This window comes from Chiloscyllium plagiosum, chromosome 1 (genome assembly GCF_004010195.1).
Source record: "Chiloscyllium plagiosum isolate BGI_BamShark_2017 chromosome 1, ASM401019v2, whole genome shotgun sequence".
Lineage (NCBI taxonomy): Eukaryota > Metazoa > Chordata > Chondrichthyes > Orectolobiformes > Hemiscylliidae > Chiloscyllium > Chiloscyllium plagiosum.
Window position 1 is genome coordinate 37,511,883 of NC_057710.1, and position 20,770 is coordinate 37,532,652.

At 40.6% G+C, this 20,770-nt stretch overlaps 1 protein-coding gene across 2 annotated transcripts in view; it reads right to left on the reverse strand.

Annotated features, from left to right (window-relative positions):
• Positions 1 to 2,122: 2,122 nt before the first annotated feature.
• Positions 2,123 to 20,770, reverse strand: part of LOC122539259 (coiled-coil domain-containing protein 68-like) — a 69,457-nt gene continuing 50,809 nt past the window's right edge. For both annotated transcript variants that reach the window (XM_043673984.1, XM_043674059.1), the window contains 5 exons: positions 17,565 to 17,659; positions 9,792 to 9,897; positions 8,617 to 8,700; positions 3,773 to 3,849; positions 2,123 to 2,742 (listed from right to left, as the gene is read on the reverse strand). In XM_043673984.1, coding sequence (XP_043529919.1) covers positions 2,676 to 2,742; positions 3,773 to 3,849; positions 8,617 to 8,700; positions 9,792 to 9,897; positions 17,565 to 17,659 — 429 coding nt within the window. In that variant the 3' untranslated portion in view covers positions 2,123 to 2,675. The remainder of the gene's footprint in view (positions 2,743 to 3,772; positions 3,850 to 8,616; positions 8,701 to 9,791; positions 9,898 to 17,564; positions 17,660 to 20,770) is intronic.

Below are 20,770 nucleotides of genomic sequence, written 5' to 3' on the forward strand. Positions count from 1 at the left end.
GCGCGGGTATCTGTTTTTGGCGAATACCTTGTATAGGTGTTCCTCGTCTTCTTTTTGCATTTCTGGTGTACTGCAGTGTGTTGTGGCTCTTTTGAATAGTGTCCTGATGCAGTTTCGTTTGTGTGTGTTGGGGTGGTTACTTTCATAGTTTAGGATTTGGTCTGTGTGTGTGGCTTTCCTGTATACCCTTGTAGTGAATTCTCTGTTCGGTGTTCTCTGTACCATCACGTCTAGGAATGGGAGTTGGCTATCCTTTTCTTCTTCTCTCGTGAATCGGATTCCTGTGAGTGTGGCGTTGATGATCCCGTGTGTTTTTTCTATTTCCGTGTTTTTAATGATTACAAACGTGTCATCGACATATCTGACCCAGAGTTTGGGTTGAATTTGTGGTAGGACTGTTTGTTCTAACCTTTGCATAACTGCCTCTGCTATGAGTCCCGAGATTGGTGATCCCATGGGTGTTCCGTTGATTTGTTCGTATATCTGGTTGTTGAATGTGAAGTGTGTTGTGAGGCACAAGTCCAGTAGTTTAAGTATGACGTCTTTGTTGATAGGTTCAGCGTCCTGTTTTCTGTTCTGTATGTCCAATAGGTTGGCTATTGTTTCTCTGGCTAGGGTTTTGTCAATCGAAGTGAACAGTGCCATCACGTCGAATGATATCATGGTGTCTATGTGTATATTTCTGATGATGTCCAAGAATTCCTGTGTTGATTATCATAGGGCAAGCCAGACAGAGAACAGCCAGGGAATTCCTAGAGGCATGGCATTTATCCACAAACTCCATCAACAAACACATTGACCTGGACCCAATATACCAACCACTACAGCGGACAGCTGAAACTGACAACCGGAAGTGGCAGGGACAGACCACTATAAACACCGGAGGAAACATCAAAGAAGCGCTTCACAGGAGGCTCCCAAGCACTGATGATGTCGCCTAGCCAGGGGACGAAACGTTTGCAACAAAAACTTCCAGATCGGCGAACAGAACCACAGCAACGAGCACCCGAGCTACAAATCTTCGCACAAACTTTGAACACTTTATCTATGCCTAGTTTTGGTCTCTTTAATAAGGAAGAATAGAAGTTTTCAACCTGTAGAGACATATCTGCAAGCAGGTGGAACTCAGACCTTCTACCCCAAGAGAGGGGCACTACCACAGGAGTCGTCCTTTTAAGTGTTACACTACAAATGTACCTACAAGCATCTTGTCCTAGGGGTTTGATGATTAGATTAGATTCCCTACAGCGTGGAAACAGGCCCTTCAGCCCAATTAATCCACACCAACCCTCCGAAGAGTAACCCACCCAGATCCATTTCCCTCTGACTAATGCACCTAACACTTTAGGCAATTTAGCATGGCCAATTCACCTGATCTGCACATCTTTAGACTATGGTTGGAAATCGGAGCACCTGGAGGAAACCCACGCAGATACAGGGAGAATGTGCAAACTCCACACAGACAGTCGCCCAAGGCTGGAATCGAACCTGGGACCCTGGTGCTGTGATGCAGCAGTGCTAACCACTGAGCCACCATGCTGCCAGTATTTAACTCAGTTGGCTGGACAGCTGGTTTGTAATGCAGATTGATGCTAACAGTGGCGCGGTGGCTCAGTGGTTAGCATTGCTGTCTCACAGCCCCAGAGTCCCCGAGTTGATTATACTGTCGGATAGCTGTCTGTGTGGAGTTCACACGTTCTTCCTGTATCTGCATGGGTTTCCTCCTACAGTCCAAAGATGTGCAGGTTAGGTGGATTGGCTATGCTAAATTGCCAATAGTGTCGAGGAATGTGCAAGTTAGGTGGATTAGCCATAGGAAATGCAGGGTTACAGAGATAGGGTAGAGTGATGGATCTGGATGGGATGCTGTTCAGAGGGTCGTTATGGACTCAATGAGCTGAATGGCCTACCTTCACACTGCAGAGATTCTATTAAAAGTGTGGGTTCAATTCCAGCTGAAATTACCACAAATGATTCTCTGACTCAAGTTCACCCCTTGCCTGAGGTTTAGTGACCCTCAGGTTAAACTTGCCACCTCTAATGAGAGACTAGTTTGGTTGGAAGATGGTGATTTTATCTTTACATAACTCCACCATTTACAAGTATAGTCATTCAGAATAAAAACAATTAAATAAAAGATTTATTTCAGACAAGCAAATTACCCTGTACATGTTTAACTCTGCCCATGCTACCTCAATTAAAAATTAAAATGGGCATGCAGCATTGTTTAAAGCTATCTGCTGCTGGCTCTGCACAATAATGTGTTCTGCAAAGCAGTAAATCATATGATAATGTGCTAAGAGACTTTAAATGACGCAGTACAGAAAAGGCTTGTTTTCATAACAATGCTTGAATAAAAGTTGTATCATCATTAATTTTCGAAGCTGCACCTCATAGAACATTTTCATTTCATTGCCTCAACATTCGTCTTTTTTCATTTACAGCATTTTATTTCTTAACATGAAATGTATCTGAAAGACCACAGACTCAGGCATGAAAACTTTTTATCATCGTGTCCAGTTTCAGTCAAATTTGATTTTTGCTCTTCATCCTCTGATGCTTGTTTGGTCCCAGGGCAGCTGGAAGGCAGGTTCCGTGTGCAGAGACATCAAGCTCTCTTCTGAACAGCCCTTCTGTGGTAAACACTCTGCTGTACAGAAGCCGCTGATCCATGTTCAGGCACTTTTCTTTTTCCACTTCATTAACATTTGGTACGGGGTTTTGTTTCGAGCAGATTCATAACTATGGAGTGTGGGGCAAAGAAAGGGCGAGGACCAAAGTAGACAAACAGAAAAGACCAAAATGACCATCATCTTTCAATAACCAAGGCTTATCTTGTGACATATTACATTTACTGATATGATTATCTGCATTTCTTAATCAGTAGAATAAGACACATTGAGCCTTTCAATAAAAGCCCCTTCTCATTATCCTGAAGATGATATGTGATTAATTCATGCCCTTGGTTACCTTTGCTTTAGTTAAACTTACTTGGGATTTTTCCTGATGTTTTAAAAATCCAATATGAATTATACATTCTTGTAATCCAGTTTGCATTCAACTTTTTTTGGTTTATTTTCTTGTGTTTGTGATGGGGCCAAAATTAATTTTCAATTCTTTGGTGAATATGCCTACTTTGTCTTATTCATTTGTGGGATCTGGACGTCACTGACTTGCCTGCATTTATTGCCCGTCCCTAGTTGCCCCTTGAAAATGTGGTGGTGAGCTGCCTTCTTGAACTGCTGTAGTCCACCTGCTGTGGGTAAACCCACAATGCCATTAGGGAGGGAATTCCATTTGACCCAGTGATGGTGAAGGAAAATCAGTATATTTCCAAGTCAGAATGGTGAGTGTGAATTTGAGGGGAATTGCAGGTGGTGGTGTTCCCTTTTATATGCTGCCCTTGTCCTTCCAGATGGAAGTGGTCATGGGTTTGGAAGGTGCTGTCTGAGGATCCTTGGTGAATTTCTGCAGTGCATCTCATAGATGATACTGCTGCGAGTGAGTGTTGGTGGTGGAGGGAATGGATGCTTATGGATATGGTATCAATTGAGCGGGTTGTTTTATCTAGGATGGTGTCAAGACTCTTGACCATTGTTGGAGCTGCACCCTTCCAGGCAATAACTTCTCCATCATTGTGCAGTAGTAATTTATTTTTTAGTAAGATAGGCACAATGCTAAGAAATAACAATTATTTTCACATATTGTGCTTTAAGTATCCACTTTCCAAACTCTTTAATGTACATTATTATGAAAAAAACTCAAGATTTACCTGACAGAGGATACTGGTGAGGCATTCTTGTTTTGCTTTTCAGAGTAAACTTCTGTTTTATATTTCAGTTCTTTGTTCTGTTTAACAATAAAGTAAGTCATTTGCTAGTATTTCCATATTCTAGTACTAGATTAAAATTGTGGCAATGCTGATGAAGTTCTTAATTTTTTTAAATTTCATCAGTATGAACATGTTGTATCCAGTTAAAGGAAGGTTGTAACTTCCTTTTGCAGAGTACAAAGCCAAATAGAACATGCTGTGCAGCTCTTAAAAATGTCATTCAACCCATCATGCCTACGCCAAACCTTTAACTGTGAGAAAAGTTTAGCCAAGTTGAGCTTGAATTCTTGTCATTTGAAAAGGTGAGACTTCAAAATAACTTCAAAGAAGGTTTCAGGATTTTAAAGGAAAGTGACATTAGTGTTAAAAATTGTTGAAAGGTTGAAATGTTAAAAATTAGAAGCCATCAAATAAGAAGGTAACATGAAACAAGTTTTAAGCCAAAATGTTATAGAATGTGAAATAAATTACCAAGGCAGGGGCCTGCTGGGTCTTTCTAGCTAATATACTATCTCTAATACCATGACCGCTTGTAAAATAGCCTAACTTGTGGCATGTTAACAATGCCTTCTGAAAAACCATTGTTTCCTCTTTATCTGCCCTGCTTGTTACTTCCTCAAAGCATTCATGTTTGGCATGCTTGCCTTCATTGGGCAAAGCATTGAGAACAGAAGTTGCAATGTCATGTTGCAGCTGTCCACGACACTGGTAAGGCCACAACTGGAGAACAGTGTATAATTCTGGTTGCCCTGAAATAGGAAGGATGTTATTAAACTTGAAAGGTGCAAAAAAAATGTAAAAGGATGTTACTGAGATTGGAAGGTTTGAGTTATAAGGAAAGGTTGGGGATGGGCTGGGATTTTTTTTTCTCTGGAGCATAGGAGGCGAAGGGGTACCTTATAGAGGTTTATAGAATCACAAGAGGCATAGGAGAAAATGAGGACTGCAGATGCTGGAGAGTCAAGAGTCGAAAAGTGTGGGGCTGGAAATGTTCAGCAGGTCAGGCAGCAGCCGAGGAGCAGGAGAATTGACATTTCAGGCATAAGTCCTTCATCAGGAATGTTGCACAGTTAGGCAAAGGGCATAGTTGAGGTGAATAGCAAAGGTTTTTCCCCATGATAGACGAGTCCAAAACCAGACGAGCATTGACTTAAGGTGAGAGGGGAAAGATTTAAAAGGGACAACATTTTCACACTGAGGGTGGTGTGTATATGGAACGAGATGCCAGGAAAGTGGCAAAGGCGGATACAATTACAACACTTAAAAGACCTGAGGGTTACCTCAGATTATAACAGGATCTTGACTAGATGAGCCAATGGGCTGAGAAGTGGCAGATGGAGTTTAATTCAGATAAATGCAAGGTGCTAATTTTGGGAAAGCAAATCTTAGCAGGACTTATACACTTAATGATAAGGTCCTAGGGAGTGTTGCTGAACAAAGAGACTTTGGAGTGCAGGTTCATAGCTCCTTGAAAGTGGAGTTGCAGGTAGATAGAATAGTGAAGAAGGCATTTGGTATGCTTACCTTTATTGGTCAGAGTATTGAGTACAGGAGTTGGGAGGTCATGTTGTGGCTGTACAGGACATTGGTTAGGCCACTGTTGGGATATTGTGTGTAATTCTGGTCTCCTTCCTATCAGAAACATGTTGTGAAACTTGAAAGGGTTCAGAAAAGATTTACAAGGATGTTGCCAGGGTTGGAGGATTTGAGCTATATGGAGAGGCTGAACAGGCTGGGGCTGTTTTCCCTGGAGCGTCGGAGGCTGAGGGGTGACCTTATTGAAGTTTATAAAATTTTGAGGGGCATGGATAGGGTAAATAGGCAAAGTCTTTTCCCTGGAGTCCAGAACTAGAGGGCATAGGTTTAGGGTGAGAGGGCAAAGATAAAAAAGAGACTTAAGGGCAACTTTTTCACACAGAGGGTAGTATGTGTATGGAATGCGCTGCCAAAGGAAGTGGTGGAGGCTGGTACAATTGCAACATTTAAGAGGCATTTGGATGGGTATATGAATAGCAAGGGTTTGGAGGGATATGGGCTGGGTGCTGGCAGATGGGACTAGATTGGGTTGGGTAATCTGGTCGGCAGGGACGGGTTGGACCGAAGGGTCTGTTTCCATGCTGTTCATCTCTATGACTCTATGACCTTCGGAAAGGTTTAGAGGGCCTGTTTCCTTGCTGTATACCTCTATGACTCTATGACAGCTACCAGCATGGGCAGAAGTTGGGACAAGAGGTTATTGACTTAAACAGCTGTGTTTCATAATATCAAACAAGTTGAAAATGCTATCCATTTCACAGAATCACAGAATTATTATTATGGTACAGAAGGAAGCCATTCAGCCCATCATACCTGCACCAGCAGGAGGGAGGTGGGGCTGGGGGGTGTGGCGTAGGTAGCTGAGAGTGCAATAGGTGGGTAAAGGTTGGGCTAACAAAATATTTTAGGGTGCCACAGTGGTTAGCACTGCTACCTCACAGTGCCAGGGACCCAGGTTCAATTCCAGCCTTGGGTGACTGTCTGCATGGAGTTCGCACACTCTCGCCGTGTCTGCATGGGTTTCCTCCGGGTGATCTGGGTTCCTCCCACAGTCCAAAGATGTGCAATTCAGGTGAATCGGCCATGCTAAAGTGCCCATAGTGTTAGGTGCATTAGTAGGGAGTAGGGAATATGTCTGGGTGGGTTACTCTTTGGAGGGTCGGTATGGACTTGCTGGGCTGAAGGGCTTGTTTCCGCACTGTAGGGAATCTAATCTAATCAGCTCTGTTATCAGTAAAAGGCAGGAGAGTGGCACTAGATATGTTTGAAAGAGCAAGAGATTTGAATATGTTGCCAACTTGACAGTTCCTTTCATGGCTTTCTTGAATATGCCAATGAAATTGACAGTTCCAATGATATTTTCCATTTTTTAAGATTCCTATCTACTTTAATAATGCTAAATATTGCCTGACATCTCTTAAATGACATTTGATGTTTTCCAAAGATGTCCTGAAGTTATATTCAAAAGTACAGGGTGGCACGGTTGCTCAGCGGTTAGCACTGCTGCCTCACAGCACTGGGGTCCCAGATTCAATTCCAGCCTTGGGTGGCTGCCTGTGTGGAGTTTGCAAATTCTCCGTGTGTCTGCATGGGTTTCCTCCGGGTGCTCTGGTTTCCTCCCACAGTCCAAAGATGTGCAGGTCAGGTGGATTGGCCATGCTAAATTGCCCATAGTCAGAGGGAAATGGGTCTGGCTGGGTTACTCTTTGGAGGGTTGGTGTGGACTTGTTGGGCCGGAGGGCCTGTTTCCACACTGTAAGGAATCTAAGGTACTCTATCCTATTGAAGAACTAAAATAATTTTAAACTTTCTCCTATCGGGTCTAAAGTGCCCAAGTCATTCTTTGCAAATCCTACCAGCAAAAGTCAAAGCTAACTGAAGGTTAGAATTTTGTCTTTTTAATAGTCACTGGGTGAGAGATTAACAATATCCGGTGAAGGCACAACACAGGACAACTTGCATGCCAAACAGCAGAAGCTGTCTCTAAAATAGACAAGACTAAACAATCTCATAGCCAATGGATGAGATCTAAGCTCTTCAATCCTGTCACACTCAGATGTGGTGACAGATAATTAGACATCAGGCTGAAGGAGGAGGTTCCACAAACGTCACTATCTTCAATGATGGGTGACCAGCACATCATCCTCATTCAGACAGAAGTTCTGAGAGGATGATCCATCTTGGCTTCCTCCAGAAGTGTCTCATCACAAGTCTCAGTCTGAATCCAATTTGAATCAATCTATGCGATATCAAGAAATAGTTGAAAAGGCTATGTGCTTTAACAATATTCTGGACATAGTATTGAAAGCTGTCACTGCAAAACTAGCCAAGTTGATCCAATACATCTAAAACAATGACATTGGCCCAACAATGTGGAAAATTGTCCAGGCATGCCCTGTCCACAAATCAGGACAAATTAAACCTGGAAAATTACTGCCACTGCAGGAATTCCTCAGGATGGTTTTTGAAATACAAGGGAGTCAAGGGTCATGGACTGCTGGCAGAAAGTTAAGTTATGGCCATATCCAGATTTATCTGATCTTAATAAATGGTGGAGCAAGCTCAAAAGGCAAAATGGCCTGTACCTGTTCCTAATTCATAAGTATCTACTGCTCTAGACCCAACCATCTTTTGCTCATTCACAAATGACCTTCCCTCCATCATAACACCAGAAGTGGGGATGTACTGTGATGATTTCACAATGTTCAGTACAATTCATAAGTCCTCAGATAATTAAGTAGTCCATGTTATGTGCAGCAAGACCTGGACAATATCCTGGGATGTAAGTGGGTGGTAATATTCATGCCTGGGGGTTAACATTGACCAGTAACTGTGAGGCTAGGTACTTGATTTGAGGTTTAGGCATGGATGTTTAATGCATTCTACTGCCCATGTACTTAATGTAACCTCCATTGTTCTTTTATATATTTAATTATCCCTAAGGATAAGGGTTTAGCTTTTTTTCTTTTCAACGTGGAAGATATATTTGCTGCACTCTGTTAAGCACCTTTTGAAATGTTTCACATTGTTGTTCCACAGTGTTAATTGCCATATTTTCTGTTCATTTGAGTCCTATCTCACACAATAATAAATTAACAGTGCTGGTTTTAATTAGGAACAAAAAGATTGTGAGATGAAAGTTAACTCAGTCAATTCATATTCTACTGTCCTGATAGATGCACAATGCAATTAATGATCATTGCAATCAACGTGTTAGCTCCATGTGCTTATAATTTACAAATAAACACCTCTGCTTCAAGTATGCCAACTTGTTCCCTCAGAGAGAGTATAATTTGATCCTGTTTTGACAACTTCATTTTCAAATTTTCAATCTGTGAAGAAAATAAAAAAAATGTATTACATAAAATACAGCAGAAGATGTTTCAGATTTCTCCTTCGTGGGTGAGGAGGTCCCTTCTAGTTCACAGTTTTTACACACACATGAAATAAAAACAACTAACACATCATATCTTGTGGGATAACTAAGAGCCACTTTTAACATAGTAACATTGGGAGATGAGTGTAAGCCACTCAACTCACCATTCAATTAGGACATTGTTGGTTTTAACCTCAACTGTATTCATCTCCTTATATACATATATATTCCTTTTTAGCCTTGCCAAGTAAATAGGTATGTGTGCATTTTTCTGATTATTCATTCATCCATCAATATCCAAAACATTATAAGTGTAGATAAAGAATGCTGATATCTGGAGCCAAAACAGAAAAACGTTGAAAGAATGAGCATCAGTGTTGAGTTAATGTTTAGTTGTAGACCTCAGACTGAGATTAATGTAGTTTCCAAACTTCATATTTTAGAAATGAACTACAGTGTCTAGACTGCAGATAATTTAACATGATTTTCTGGTATTGTCATCTGGTTGGTTAAGCGGCTCACAAACTTCCTCCTGAGGAGTACAATCATGCTATTTCTGATTACTCTAGTACTTGAGGAGTCTTAGAATATCACTACCATCAGGAATTGGATTGTGCAAAAATAATGATTTGTTATGAACAATGATGAGACATTTTACCCTAGCTTATCATCTTTTCTTAGCCTCCTTCCTCCAAGTTGTTGCTAACCCTTTTTGAATTCTTGCACGATTGTCAGCAACTTTGTTTCCTTTCCTCTTGGTTCCAATTTCTTCAGTACTATGCTTAGATACTGAGTGTTGACGGACTGCATGGTCATCTCTCAACTCTCATCCAAACTGAGGCCAGAGAACTCAACACAGATTGTGGGATGAACCTGGCACTTAACCCTGTATGACACAATATTCCATTAGCTGGCATATTTGCCCACTGAGGCACCCGGACAGCTAGATAGCAGAAGTAGTTTGATTGTTATTGAAGTGATGAATATTTTCCTACATCATGGAATAAACATTAATGTCTTATATAAATATCATGCTCTGCACCTCACCGTATTTATTACACTGTAGAGGTTTCGATGTTGTTGGGTGACAACACTGTCCAGATGAAATATCTTTTCTTGTAGCGTAGAAACTTCTAGCTGAAGATCCTGAAACCTGTTAACAAATACTTTTTGGTTGATTTGGTTAATGGCAACATTGTAAAAGCTTTCTCTCATTGCAAGCCCTTTCACCACTAGAATTAGCGAGAAAAATAAGGGAAGACAGTGTGACAGTGATAAATGATTTTTTAGCAAATAATTAACATGTGTATGGATTCAGCACACGTTCCTTAACATCAATTACTCAATCGTCAGCAGGATGGGAAGCCTATCCCTGGCCTTTCCACCCAGGAGATTAGAGTCAGAATGTAAAGGTGGTGGTGTCCATCCCTAGAGCCACTCATCTGATTGAATGCTTCCTCACCACTAAATTCAACAAGGTGGGGAGAGGGAGGGTCACAAGATTCCATCCAGACATTTTAACAGGAAGTGAGAGAGAGCAAGAGTGGGACAGAACAGCAGTCATTGCATTCTGCAGAGGGAAATGACTGTTTTCTCAATTAGCTACTGTACCAAATGCTGGGAACAGTGTGTCCATTGGCTGAAGAATGGGAAACTGTGTAGCAATTTAAATAGACTGGAAACCCCCCACCCACCTTGGTGAGGTTCAGAGAAGAAACTGCTAGAAAGGGCTTAACTGCTGCATGTCAGTCTGGGAGTTCTCAGAAAGTTGAGGCACAAGGCCTACAACAGTCACTGGGTGTCATGACTCAACAAATGAGGCAAGTGAACCAGTGGAAGCTGGAAGTGACTTCAGATTCTTTGCTGAAAAGGTTGCAAATTTTGTTGAAAGAATGCTGTAAAGTATATATATATATAGTGTGGGTTTATTATACAGATATGGATTTCTTTCTGACTAAGTAATGATTAGGCAATATTGCTTTTAGTTTTATAGTTATAGTAACAGTCTTAGAACTTGAAATCTTGTTGTGCAATTTCTTTAAGTCATTCACTGCAAATACATAGAAGTTATGTGTATTATTTATTGGGATTACTGCAAAGATACGGATTATTTTCTGAATTAAAAACTGATATGTCCAGGGAGAAACCATAGAGACAATCTGTGTATAGACCTGGGAGGCATGAGCACAGTCCTCAATGAATATTTTGCAACAATATTCACAATGGAAAAGGAGGATGCAGATATAGACATCAGGATGGAGGACCTCAGAATATTACAAGAAATTAACATGAAAAAAGAAACAGAGAGAGAGAGAGAAGGTACCAGCAGATTCCGCAGCCTTAAAAGGGATAGTTCCACATACCTAGATGAGAGGCATTCCAGGTTTCTAAAGGAAGCAAACAAGGAGTTAGCAGGATCCCTCATAGTAATGTTCAAGTCCTGCCTGGCTACAGGTGAGGTGCCAGAGGACTAAAGAACTGCTAATGCTATCTATTCTTAAAAAAAACTGAGAAGCTGGCAAGTTACAGGCCACTCACTCTAACCTCACTGGGGGGGGCAGTTATTAGAAAAAACACTGAGGAACAGAATATATTTGACCTTGCAATGACACAGAAGAATCGGGGATAATCAGTACTTTTTTATATATAGAAAAGTTATGTTTAACAAATCTGACTTAACATTTTGTGGATTTAACTCAAAATTTAACAAGGCAAATTTTAACATGAGATCCATGGCAACGTGACATACAAGATCCAAAACTGGCTGAGTCAGGAAGTAGAGGGTGTTGATTGAGGGATGTATTTGTGACTAGAAGTCTGATTCCAATTGGGTTTCCTCAGAGCTCATTGTTAGGGCCCTTGCTGTTCGTAGTGTACATTAATGTCATGGACTGAAATTTGGGGGTATGGTCAAGAATTTCACAAATAACATAAAAAGTGATATAATGGTAAGTAGAAAGAATAACCATAAACTGTAAGAGGATATTATTGGACTGCTGAGCTGGGCAAAACAGTGACAATTGGAATTCAACCTGAGAAAGTGTGAGATAATGCACTCAGGGAGGGTTAATAAGACAAGGGATGAATGGTTGGACCCTGGAAATTCCTGAGGATCAGAAGAAACATGGGGTGCATATGTGTGCATATTTACAGATCCCTGAATAAAGATAAAGTAGTTAAGAATGCATTTGGGATACTTGCCTTTATTAGTTGAGGCATAGAATGTAAACACAAAGAGGTTAAGCAGTACCTGTATAAAGCACTGGATAGGCCACAACTAGTGTACAGCATGTGGTTCTTGTCACCGTGTTATAGGAGGGTTGTGATTATACTACAGATAGCTCACAGGAAATTTATCAGGATGTTGTATAGGCTGTAAGGAAAGATTGCATTGGATTGTTGGCTGACAATGGTGTGTAAGATAATGAGGAATATTAATAGAATGAATAGGAAGGCATTTTTCCATTCAAAGAAGAGCCAGTAACCAAGGGAAGATAAGAGATGGAAGGCTAAGAGGACCGTTGAGAATTTCTTCACCCCCAAAGGGTGGTGGAAGTTTGGAATTCACTGCCTGAAAAGGTGGTTGAGTCAGAAACTCTCGTAAGCATTTAACAGTATTTTTACATTGATGATTTGTAACATAGCTTCCAGGGCTGTGGGCCATGAACTGGAACATGGCATGAATGTAGGAAGTTCATTGTTAATTGGTGGATTTGATGGGCTGAAAGGCTTCCTTCTGTGCTGTGAACATCTATGTGCTGCATTGCAGTCCCATAATGGCATAGAATGAGAAGCAATTTTATTGAAAGGAATAAAATTCTTAATGGGCTTTACAAGTAGTTGCTGACTGAACATCTTACTTGCTGGAGAGGCTAGCACCTTGGTTCATGGCTTCAGCATAAAGGGTTCAATTGTATTTAGGAGTTGAATAAAGAGACATTTCTTCAATAAAAGATTTGAGTACCTTTAAAATTCTCTATCAGAGTTGGCTGTAGGTCCTTATTTTCAAAATTGACATGAATAGATTTCTGGGCGCTTAATGTAATCAAGGGATATGGAGATCATGTAATCTTATTGAATGATGAAACAGATTGAGCTGAATAGTGCATGCCTGCTGCTATTTCTTATGCTCTTACGGATATATATCTTGGGGATGTGAACGAATATATTGCCTTCCTGATATCAAGATGAGAAACATTAAGGCTCATGCTTTAAACCATCTGAAAAGGATTGGGAGAACAGTTAAATTGTTATGATTGTTTTATGTCATTTAAGGAAGGAATTTTGCAGAACATTTTAAAGGAGACCTATTAAAAAGGCTTCATGACTGGCATTCATGCAATGTTTATATGTAAATATGCAAAGTATTAATAGCTGGCAATTGAGAAACATTAATTAGAGTGTGGTGTGATGGTGGTAGGGTGTAGTCATCAGTAACTTAATTGTATTAAAAATACATTTCTTTCATCCCAGAACAAAGAAAAAAGAGCAACAGAAAAGATAAAGGAGACACACAAATTGTCATTTGCTAATGTTCTTTAGACTAGGAATTATGCCAAAGAAATAATGGCTGGCAAATGTTATACTCTATTTAAAGAAAAGCAGGGTGAGAAAAACACGTTACAGCCCAGTTAATCTCATCCCAACTGGAGGTAAAGCTCTAAGGAATATTTTATACTTCACAACTGTGGGTGACTGTTTTAGTCACCGTAAACAGATTTCAGAAATTTGGATTGCTATTGTGCACGATTAACAGGAGAGTATCTCCAGTCACATGCGACATCTGAAAGCTGAATCTCTGGATTCCACATTTTGAGATGAAAACAGAAAGACATGGGCTGCAAAATTACAAATTTACAATCTTGCAGTATCTTTAGCCTAGTTAAACATATTCAGCATTAAATAGTGAAAATTTAAACCTTTGAAAAGTAAAAAATAAAGAACTGATTACACCTAATTTAATCATAGCTCCTTGACAGTAGAGTTGCAGGTAGACAGGATAGTGAAGAAGGTGTTTGGTATGCTTTCCTCTATTGGTCAGAGTATTGAGTACAGGAGTTGGGAGGTCATGTTGTGGCTGTACAGGATATTGGTTAGGCCACTGTTGGAATATTGCACGCAGTTCTGGTCTCCTTCCTATCAGAAAGATGTTGTGAAACTTGAAAGGGTTCATGAAAGATTTACAAGGATGTTGTTGGGGTTGGACGATCTGAGCTATATGGAGAGGTTGAATAGGCTAGGGCTGTTTTCCCTGGAGCAAGGGAGGCTGAGGGGTGACCTTATAGAGGTTTACAAAATTATGAGGGGCACGGATAAGGTAAATAGACAATTTTTTTTCCCTGGGGTGGGGGAGTGCAGAACTAGAGGGCATAGGTTTAGGGTGAGAGGGGAAAGATATAAAAGCACCTAAGGGGCAACTTTTTCACGCAGAGTGTAGCACGTGTACGGAATGAGCTGCCAGAAGAAGTGGTGTCGGCTATTACAATTACACCATTTAAAAGGCATCTGGATGGATATATGAATAGGAAGGGCTTAGAGAGATATGGATTGGGTGCTGGCAGGTGGGACTAGATTGGGTTGGGATATCTGGTTGGCATGGGTGAGTTGGACTGAAGTGTTTCCGTGCTGTGCCATCTCTATGACTCTAAGTGGAAGCAATGCGCATTTTTGTGCTTCATCACTTCCTGAACCACTTGCACTGTGTCAGCATGCCCCACTGAATCAATAGGTTGCATGTATTTTGATGGACACCAAGTAGGGGGAAAGCCAAGGAGGCAATTCCTACCATTGCCATAGGCTTCATTCTCTGCATTATATTCAATCCTCTAGCCAACTGAGCTGTCTGACCCCCAAAGTAAGAAGCAAATCGTAAGAAAAAGATATACAGAAGGTGGGACCGGTCGAGACAACTGTGAGACAGACATTAAAACATTTCACAGGTGTTCTGAAAAATGTTCATGCTGAGAAAATCAAAAAGACCAAATGGATAATTTTCACTTCTACAGCTTGCATAGTAACCTGATGGAGCAGTTCACACAGTTAATATAGAATCAACTTGATTTCAACAGAAATGAAAATTGGGCAGGAACTGCAGAGGACAATAAGATCATTAGACCACGAGACTTGGAAGTAGAATGAGGCGATTCAGTCCATCGATTCTGCACAGCCATTCAATGAGATCTGATAAGCCTTATCTCTACATTTCTGGATTTTCATTATAGCCTTTGATTCCCTTACTGATTAAAAACCTCAGCCTTGAATACACTCAACTACCTAGATTCAACAACTCTCTGTGGTAAAAGAGACCATTCACAGGTAAAGGGACATCTGGTAAGTGGGAGGTTTTCAAAAGCAAGATAATGAGAGTTCAGGGAAAGTACTTTCCAGTTAGTGTGAAGGGCAAGGCTGGCAGGAGTAGGGAATAGTAGAGATATTGAGGTTCAAGTCAAAAAAAAAAGGAGGCATATGTCAGGTGATTAAGCAAGTGATTAAGCAGGTAGATGAATGCAGAACAGTAGATGTTGTTTGCCTAGACTTTAACAAGGTCTTGAACAAGGTCCCCTGCATTACAGAATGGTTAGTAAGGTTAGATCACATGGGATCCAGAGAGAGCTGACTAATTGGATACAAAATTGACTTGACAATAGGAGTCAGAGCATCATGGTAGAGGCTTGATGTTCACAACGAAACCTGTGATCAGCAATGTACCATAAAGATCAGTGCTGGGTTCACTGTTAACGGTGAAGAAGGTTAGCTAAGACTACAATGGGATTTGATCAACTGGACCAGTGGGTCAAGGAATGGCAGATGGAATTTAATTTAGATAAATACAAGGTGTTGCATTTTGGTAAGACAAACCAGGACAGGACTTACACAGTTAATGTTAGGGCCCTGGGGCATGTTGTTGAACAGAAGGATCTGGGTGTACATGTACATAGTTCCCTTAAAGTGGCATCACAGGTACACAGGATGTTGAAAAAAACTATTTGCCTTCATCGATGAGAGCATTCATTATAGAATTTAGGATCATATTACAGCTATACAAGACATTGGTAAGGTCACATTTTGAGTACTATTCTAGTCGCCCTGTTATTGAAAGGATGTTATTAAACTGGAAAGAGTGCAAAAAAGGTTTTACAAGGATATTACTGAGACTGGAGGGTTTGAGTTATAAGGAGAAGTGAATAGGCTGGGACTTTTTCTCTGGAGTGTTGGAGTCTGAGGGGTAACCTTTTAGAGGTTTATAAAATCATGAGTGACAGTGAAAAGGTGAATAGCCAAGATCTTTTCGCCCTGGTGGGGGAGTCCAAAAATGTTTAAGGTGACGGGGGAAGATTTAAAAGGGACCTGAGGGGCAATGTTTTCATACAGAGGGTAGTGCGTATATGGAATGAGCTGCCAGCGGAAGTGGTAGTTAGCTAGTACAATTACAACATTTAAAAGATATTTGGACAGATAGATGGATAGGAAAGGTTTAGAGTGACACAGGATAATGCAGGGAAATGGGACAAATTCAGTTTAGAAAACCTGGTTGTTATGGACAAGTTGGACCAAAGGATCGCTTTATATGCTGTATGACTCTGATTCTATCAATTCATTACCAGCTGAGTGAAGAAATTCCTCCCCAACCCTGTCTGAAATGTTGAATCCCTTATTCTGAGATTATGTCCTCGGAATCTAGAATTAACCAGGAGAGGAAATAACCTTTCTCTACCTACCCTTTCAAATCTGCCAAGAATCATACATCTTTCAATAAGGTTGCGTCTCATTTTATTTACATTCCAATGAGTACTAGCCCAATCTACTTAACATTTTTGCAAGGTTTTTGCAAGGTTTGTGAAGGTTTGTACCTCAGATATAAATAGAAAGCAGGAGACAACAGATTTGCTTCACTTGGAGGTCGCCACTGATGATGTTACCTAGCCAGGTAATGAAACATCTGGATATCAAACCTACAGCTCAGCGAGCAAACCTACACCCTACTTAACATTTCCTTACAAAAGAGTCCCTCCATACCTGGTTTGAGCTGAATAAACTGAATATATAGTGGGCTACCTCCAGTGCCACTATATATTTCCATAGATAAGGGATCCAAAACTGCTCACAGTACTCCAGCTTCTAATTAATGCAGGGTACAGTTTTAGCAAAACCTTCCTACTTTTATACTCCATTTCCTTTGAAATAAAGGCTAAAATTTGTCATTTGCCTTCCCTATTACCTTCTGAATTTGAGTGCTGGCTTTTTCAGATACATGGTTGAGGACTCTCAAATCCCTCTGTTCTGTAACATTCTGCAGTCTTCCTCCATTTAAATAATATTCAGCTCCTCTATGCTCCTCAAATATTTTCTTATTATCGTCTATCTACCAAGATTTTGCCCATTCACTTAACCTGTCTGTTGGTTCTCTTTGGATTCTTTGTGTCACCACTTGCCTTCCCACCTATTTTTGCATCATTCATAATTATGGCAATAGTACATTCAGTCTATTAATATATATTGTAAATAATTTTCTGCTTGACTGATTTAAAGGTAAAGTCAAGAGTCCTTTCAGACCATAGGGCTGCTTCATTATTAGAGAGATGAGTATCTTCATAAAGGGAGAGGTTGAGAGGGACAGTCATTGATAGTAACCTCAGCCGGTATGGGAATTAAACCCGCTCTGCTGGCATCGCTTTGCATCTCAAACCAGATTTATATTCAATGAGCTAGCCAACTCCCATTGTTGAAGGTTAAAAAACGTAGCTCCAATAGACAAGAAATGGAAAGTATTAGACAATGGAAGACAAGCTGAAACATTTGTCATTGTAGTAAACCTCCTACCTCGATGAGCCATCGGGAACATCCATAGAAGTAGAACTCTTCCATTCCATGTTATTTTCCATAGACTGCTTCCTTTCTATCAACTCTTTCTTCTCCTAAATAAATATTTGAATCACAACTTCAGGAATTCTCTCAGAATACAAAATGTTTAAAACTTAGAGAGCTAACATTAATTTTCATATAGATTTAAAGAATTAGGAGTGACAAATCACTGTTCATTCAACTTGCTCTTTTGTTTAGGCCTTTATTTAGGATCCGTAGGAGACTTTATTTTCCTCTCATACAATTTTAATTAATGTATTCTTTTAAGCTTCCTTTGTGTGCTATTTTGAGACTGGTGTTAATTCATGAAACAGGTTGTGTTAAAATAGAACAGAAAGGAATTTTGTGTGAATATACTAACTAGTGCATTGCCAGAGGAAACAAAACTTCAGAAATGTTATAATCTTGCCTGTTTCTCAGTCTTTACTGCATCTTTGTTAACACAAAATATACTTGTATGCATATTTTCATTATTGCCATTAGGAATTCTTTAAAGACTGAGACTTTTGGACTGTATCCAAAAAAGCAGGGGTACAATTATAGATCCTGATAAAGATGCTGCTGATGAAACTTAACTGGTGTGGTAGCATCTGTGGAGAGAAAACACAGTTAATGTTTTAACTCCAGTGACTCTTAATCAGAATTTTTCTGATGCACGGATGCTGCTAGACCTGCTGAGTTTCACCAGGAATTTCTTTTTTGTTTTGTTTCAGATGTCCAGAATTCACAGTTCATTGTTTGATTTATCTGAGAAAGATGTTTTGATCCCTGAGTGCATTGGATAACCTAAGCATCATTAGTCTGGATGGATAATGGAGCATGTTCTGCTACTAAGGTCTCTTTCTTTTACACCTGGACAATTTAATTGTTTAGACTTTCCACTTACAGTAAAGCAGCAAGTTTTTTTCATTAGTTGAATGCCTGATACAGATTAAAACCCATCACCACGTGTCTCAGCTTCAAATAACTCCACACAAGTAAAGTCTCTCTTTTGCACAATTTCTCTAAATAGGCCGCACTTTACAGACAGAAGGTGAATTGGTAATTGTTCCATTACATGTCCAGCAGGGATCACCCTATCCAGGAATTTTCCAGCCATCTGGAGTCAAACTGCAAAGATCCCAAGTCTGCTGACAGGTCACCATCAGCTTGGGAATGTTGCAGAGCTGTCTGCATCAGAACTTAATTGAGACAAAATCAAAATATTGCAAATATGAAATAAGAATAATAAAAAAAAGTGGAAATACTCAGTTGTGTCTGGCAGTATCGATGGAGAGAGACAAGAGTTAACTTTTCAGGTCAATGACCTCTCATCTGGATTCTGATCATCCTAGTTTGAAAGATAAGTTGTCAACCTGAAACATTAACTCTATCTGAGATGTGGCTGGTCCTGCAGGCAGCAGGAAGACAACTTAATGTGGTGGGTTGGCAGTATCCCAGAATTCTGCTGCATTCCCTCCTGAAAAAGACTTAAGTTCTGAGTGGGAACATCCAAGCTCATCTTTCACGCCCAACCACCAAGTGAGGCTCTTAATTGGTGAGACAACATAAGGACCTGATTCTTCCTGGGCTGAGATTATCTTCACACCAGATGAGATGAAAAGAAAGTTAGCCAACCTAATGCGCAGGCTAGTCACTGGCAGATTATTAATTAATGAGAGGGTCACTCAAACAGCACAAGTTTGTGCTTAATTGAGGGACTGGAAATAGGGCAGAATCATGGCCACTGAGAGCCACCCCTGATCCTTGCTTCTGACACCTTTCTCCTGTGACCTCAATCCCATCCAAAAAACAAAGACCCTTACCTGACATCTTGCTCCTCGTGATCTCGGTTATACTCTAGCAGCAGTTGCAGTCTGCTGAAGATGAGAGCTGCGTATCTCTAATTGGCCAGCTGCTCTCTCTGGGCAGGCATTGTGTCAACCCAACCTTCCCTAGGTCTTTAGTTTGGAAGAAGGCCCACTGCTGCCTTCCAAACTGCCTGACTGGAGGGAGACACAGAGAGTTCTACTCAGTCAAAATCCGTATGGGTTTCTTGCCATCTTTTTCAGCATGAAAACCTGACCTTTCATGAGGAAATAGACCAACTTCACCCCTGAGAATGGTTGTAAAGTAGAGTGTATGGATTTTATCGAGCAGAACCTCTCTTGGGTCATTACAGGCAGTGATTTTGTCTTGTCTGGAGTGGTGATTGGAAGGGAAAGCATAATTTCCCCCATTCAGGGAGCCAATATGTTAAATTGTCAGCACCATTCCTCACTGGAATAGTTCCCCAGAGGCTGGATCAAGATCAGGAATGCTGTCTGTCTTCAATTGAGATAAGTTAAAGAGCAATTAAAGCTAAAGAGCAATTAAAGCTGACTGGAATTTCCCAATCAGTCTGTGAGATCTACCCGCAGAATTAGCAGCATGGATATCAAAATACTGCCTCTAAGCAGACTCTGCCTTCTCCTGTTGCTGAATGCCTTAAAGGAGCAACTTCTTTTAATTTCAGATTTTATTTTTAAGTTGCTGAAAGACTACCTCATAATGATATACTATAGTTTCTTCTGTGCTGGAGGGCCACTTTTCTGACCCCACCCATTGAACAGCAAGTACATTCTCTCACCAATCAATGGAAAATTGCTTGTAACATGTTGCTGCCTTGGGCCCTGCATTGGATACCCCAGCATCAGAGTCCTGACCTAACAGGAAATTGTGATCTATGAAACAATACTGAAGTTGAAGGACACACTTAGAATGGACCCCAATCTCAAAAACATTGAAAATCTTTCTTCTCTTGGTCAGGTTTCTTAGAGTCGTAGAGTCATAGAGTCATAGAGATGTACAGCATGGAAACAGACCCTTCGGTCCAACGTGTCCATGCTGACCAGATATCCCAACCCAATCTAGTCCCACCTGCCAGCACCCGGCCCATATCCCTCCAAGCTCTTCCTATTCATATACCCATCCAAATGCCTCTTACATGTTGCAATTGTACCAGCCTCCACCACATCCTCTGGTAACTTATTCCATACACGTACCACACTCTGCGTGAAAAAGTTGCCCCTTAGGTCTCTTTTATATCTTTCCCCTCTCACCCGAAATCTATGCCCTCTAGTTCTGGACTCCCCGACCCCAGGGAACAGACTTTGTCTATTTATCCTATCCATGCCCCTCATAAT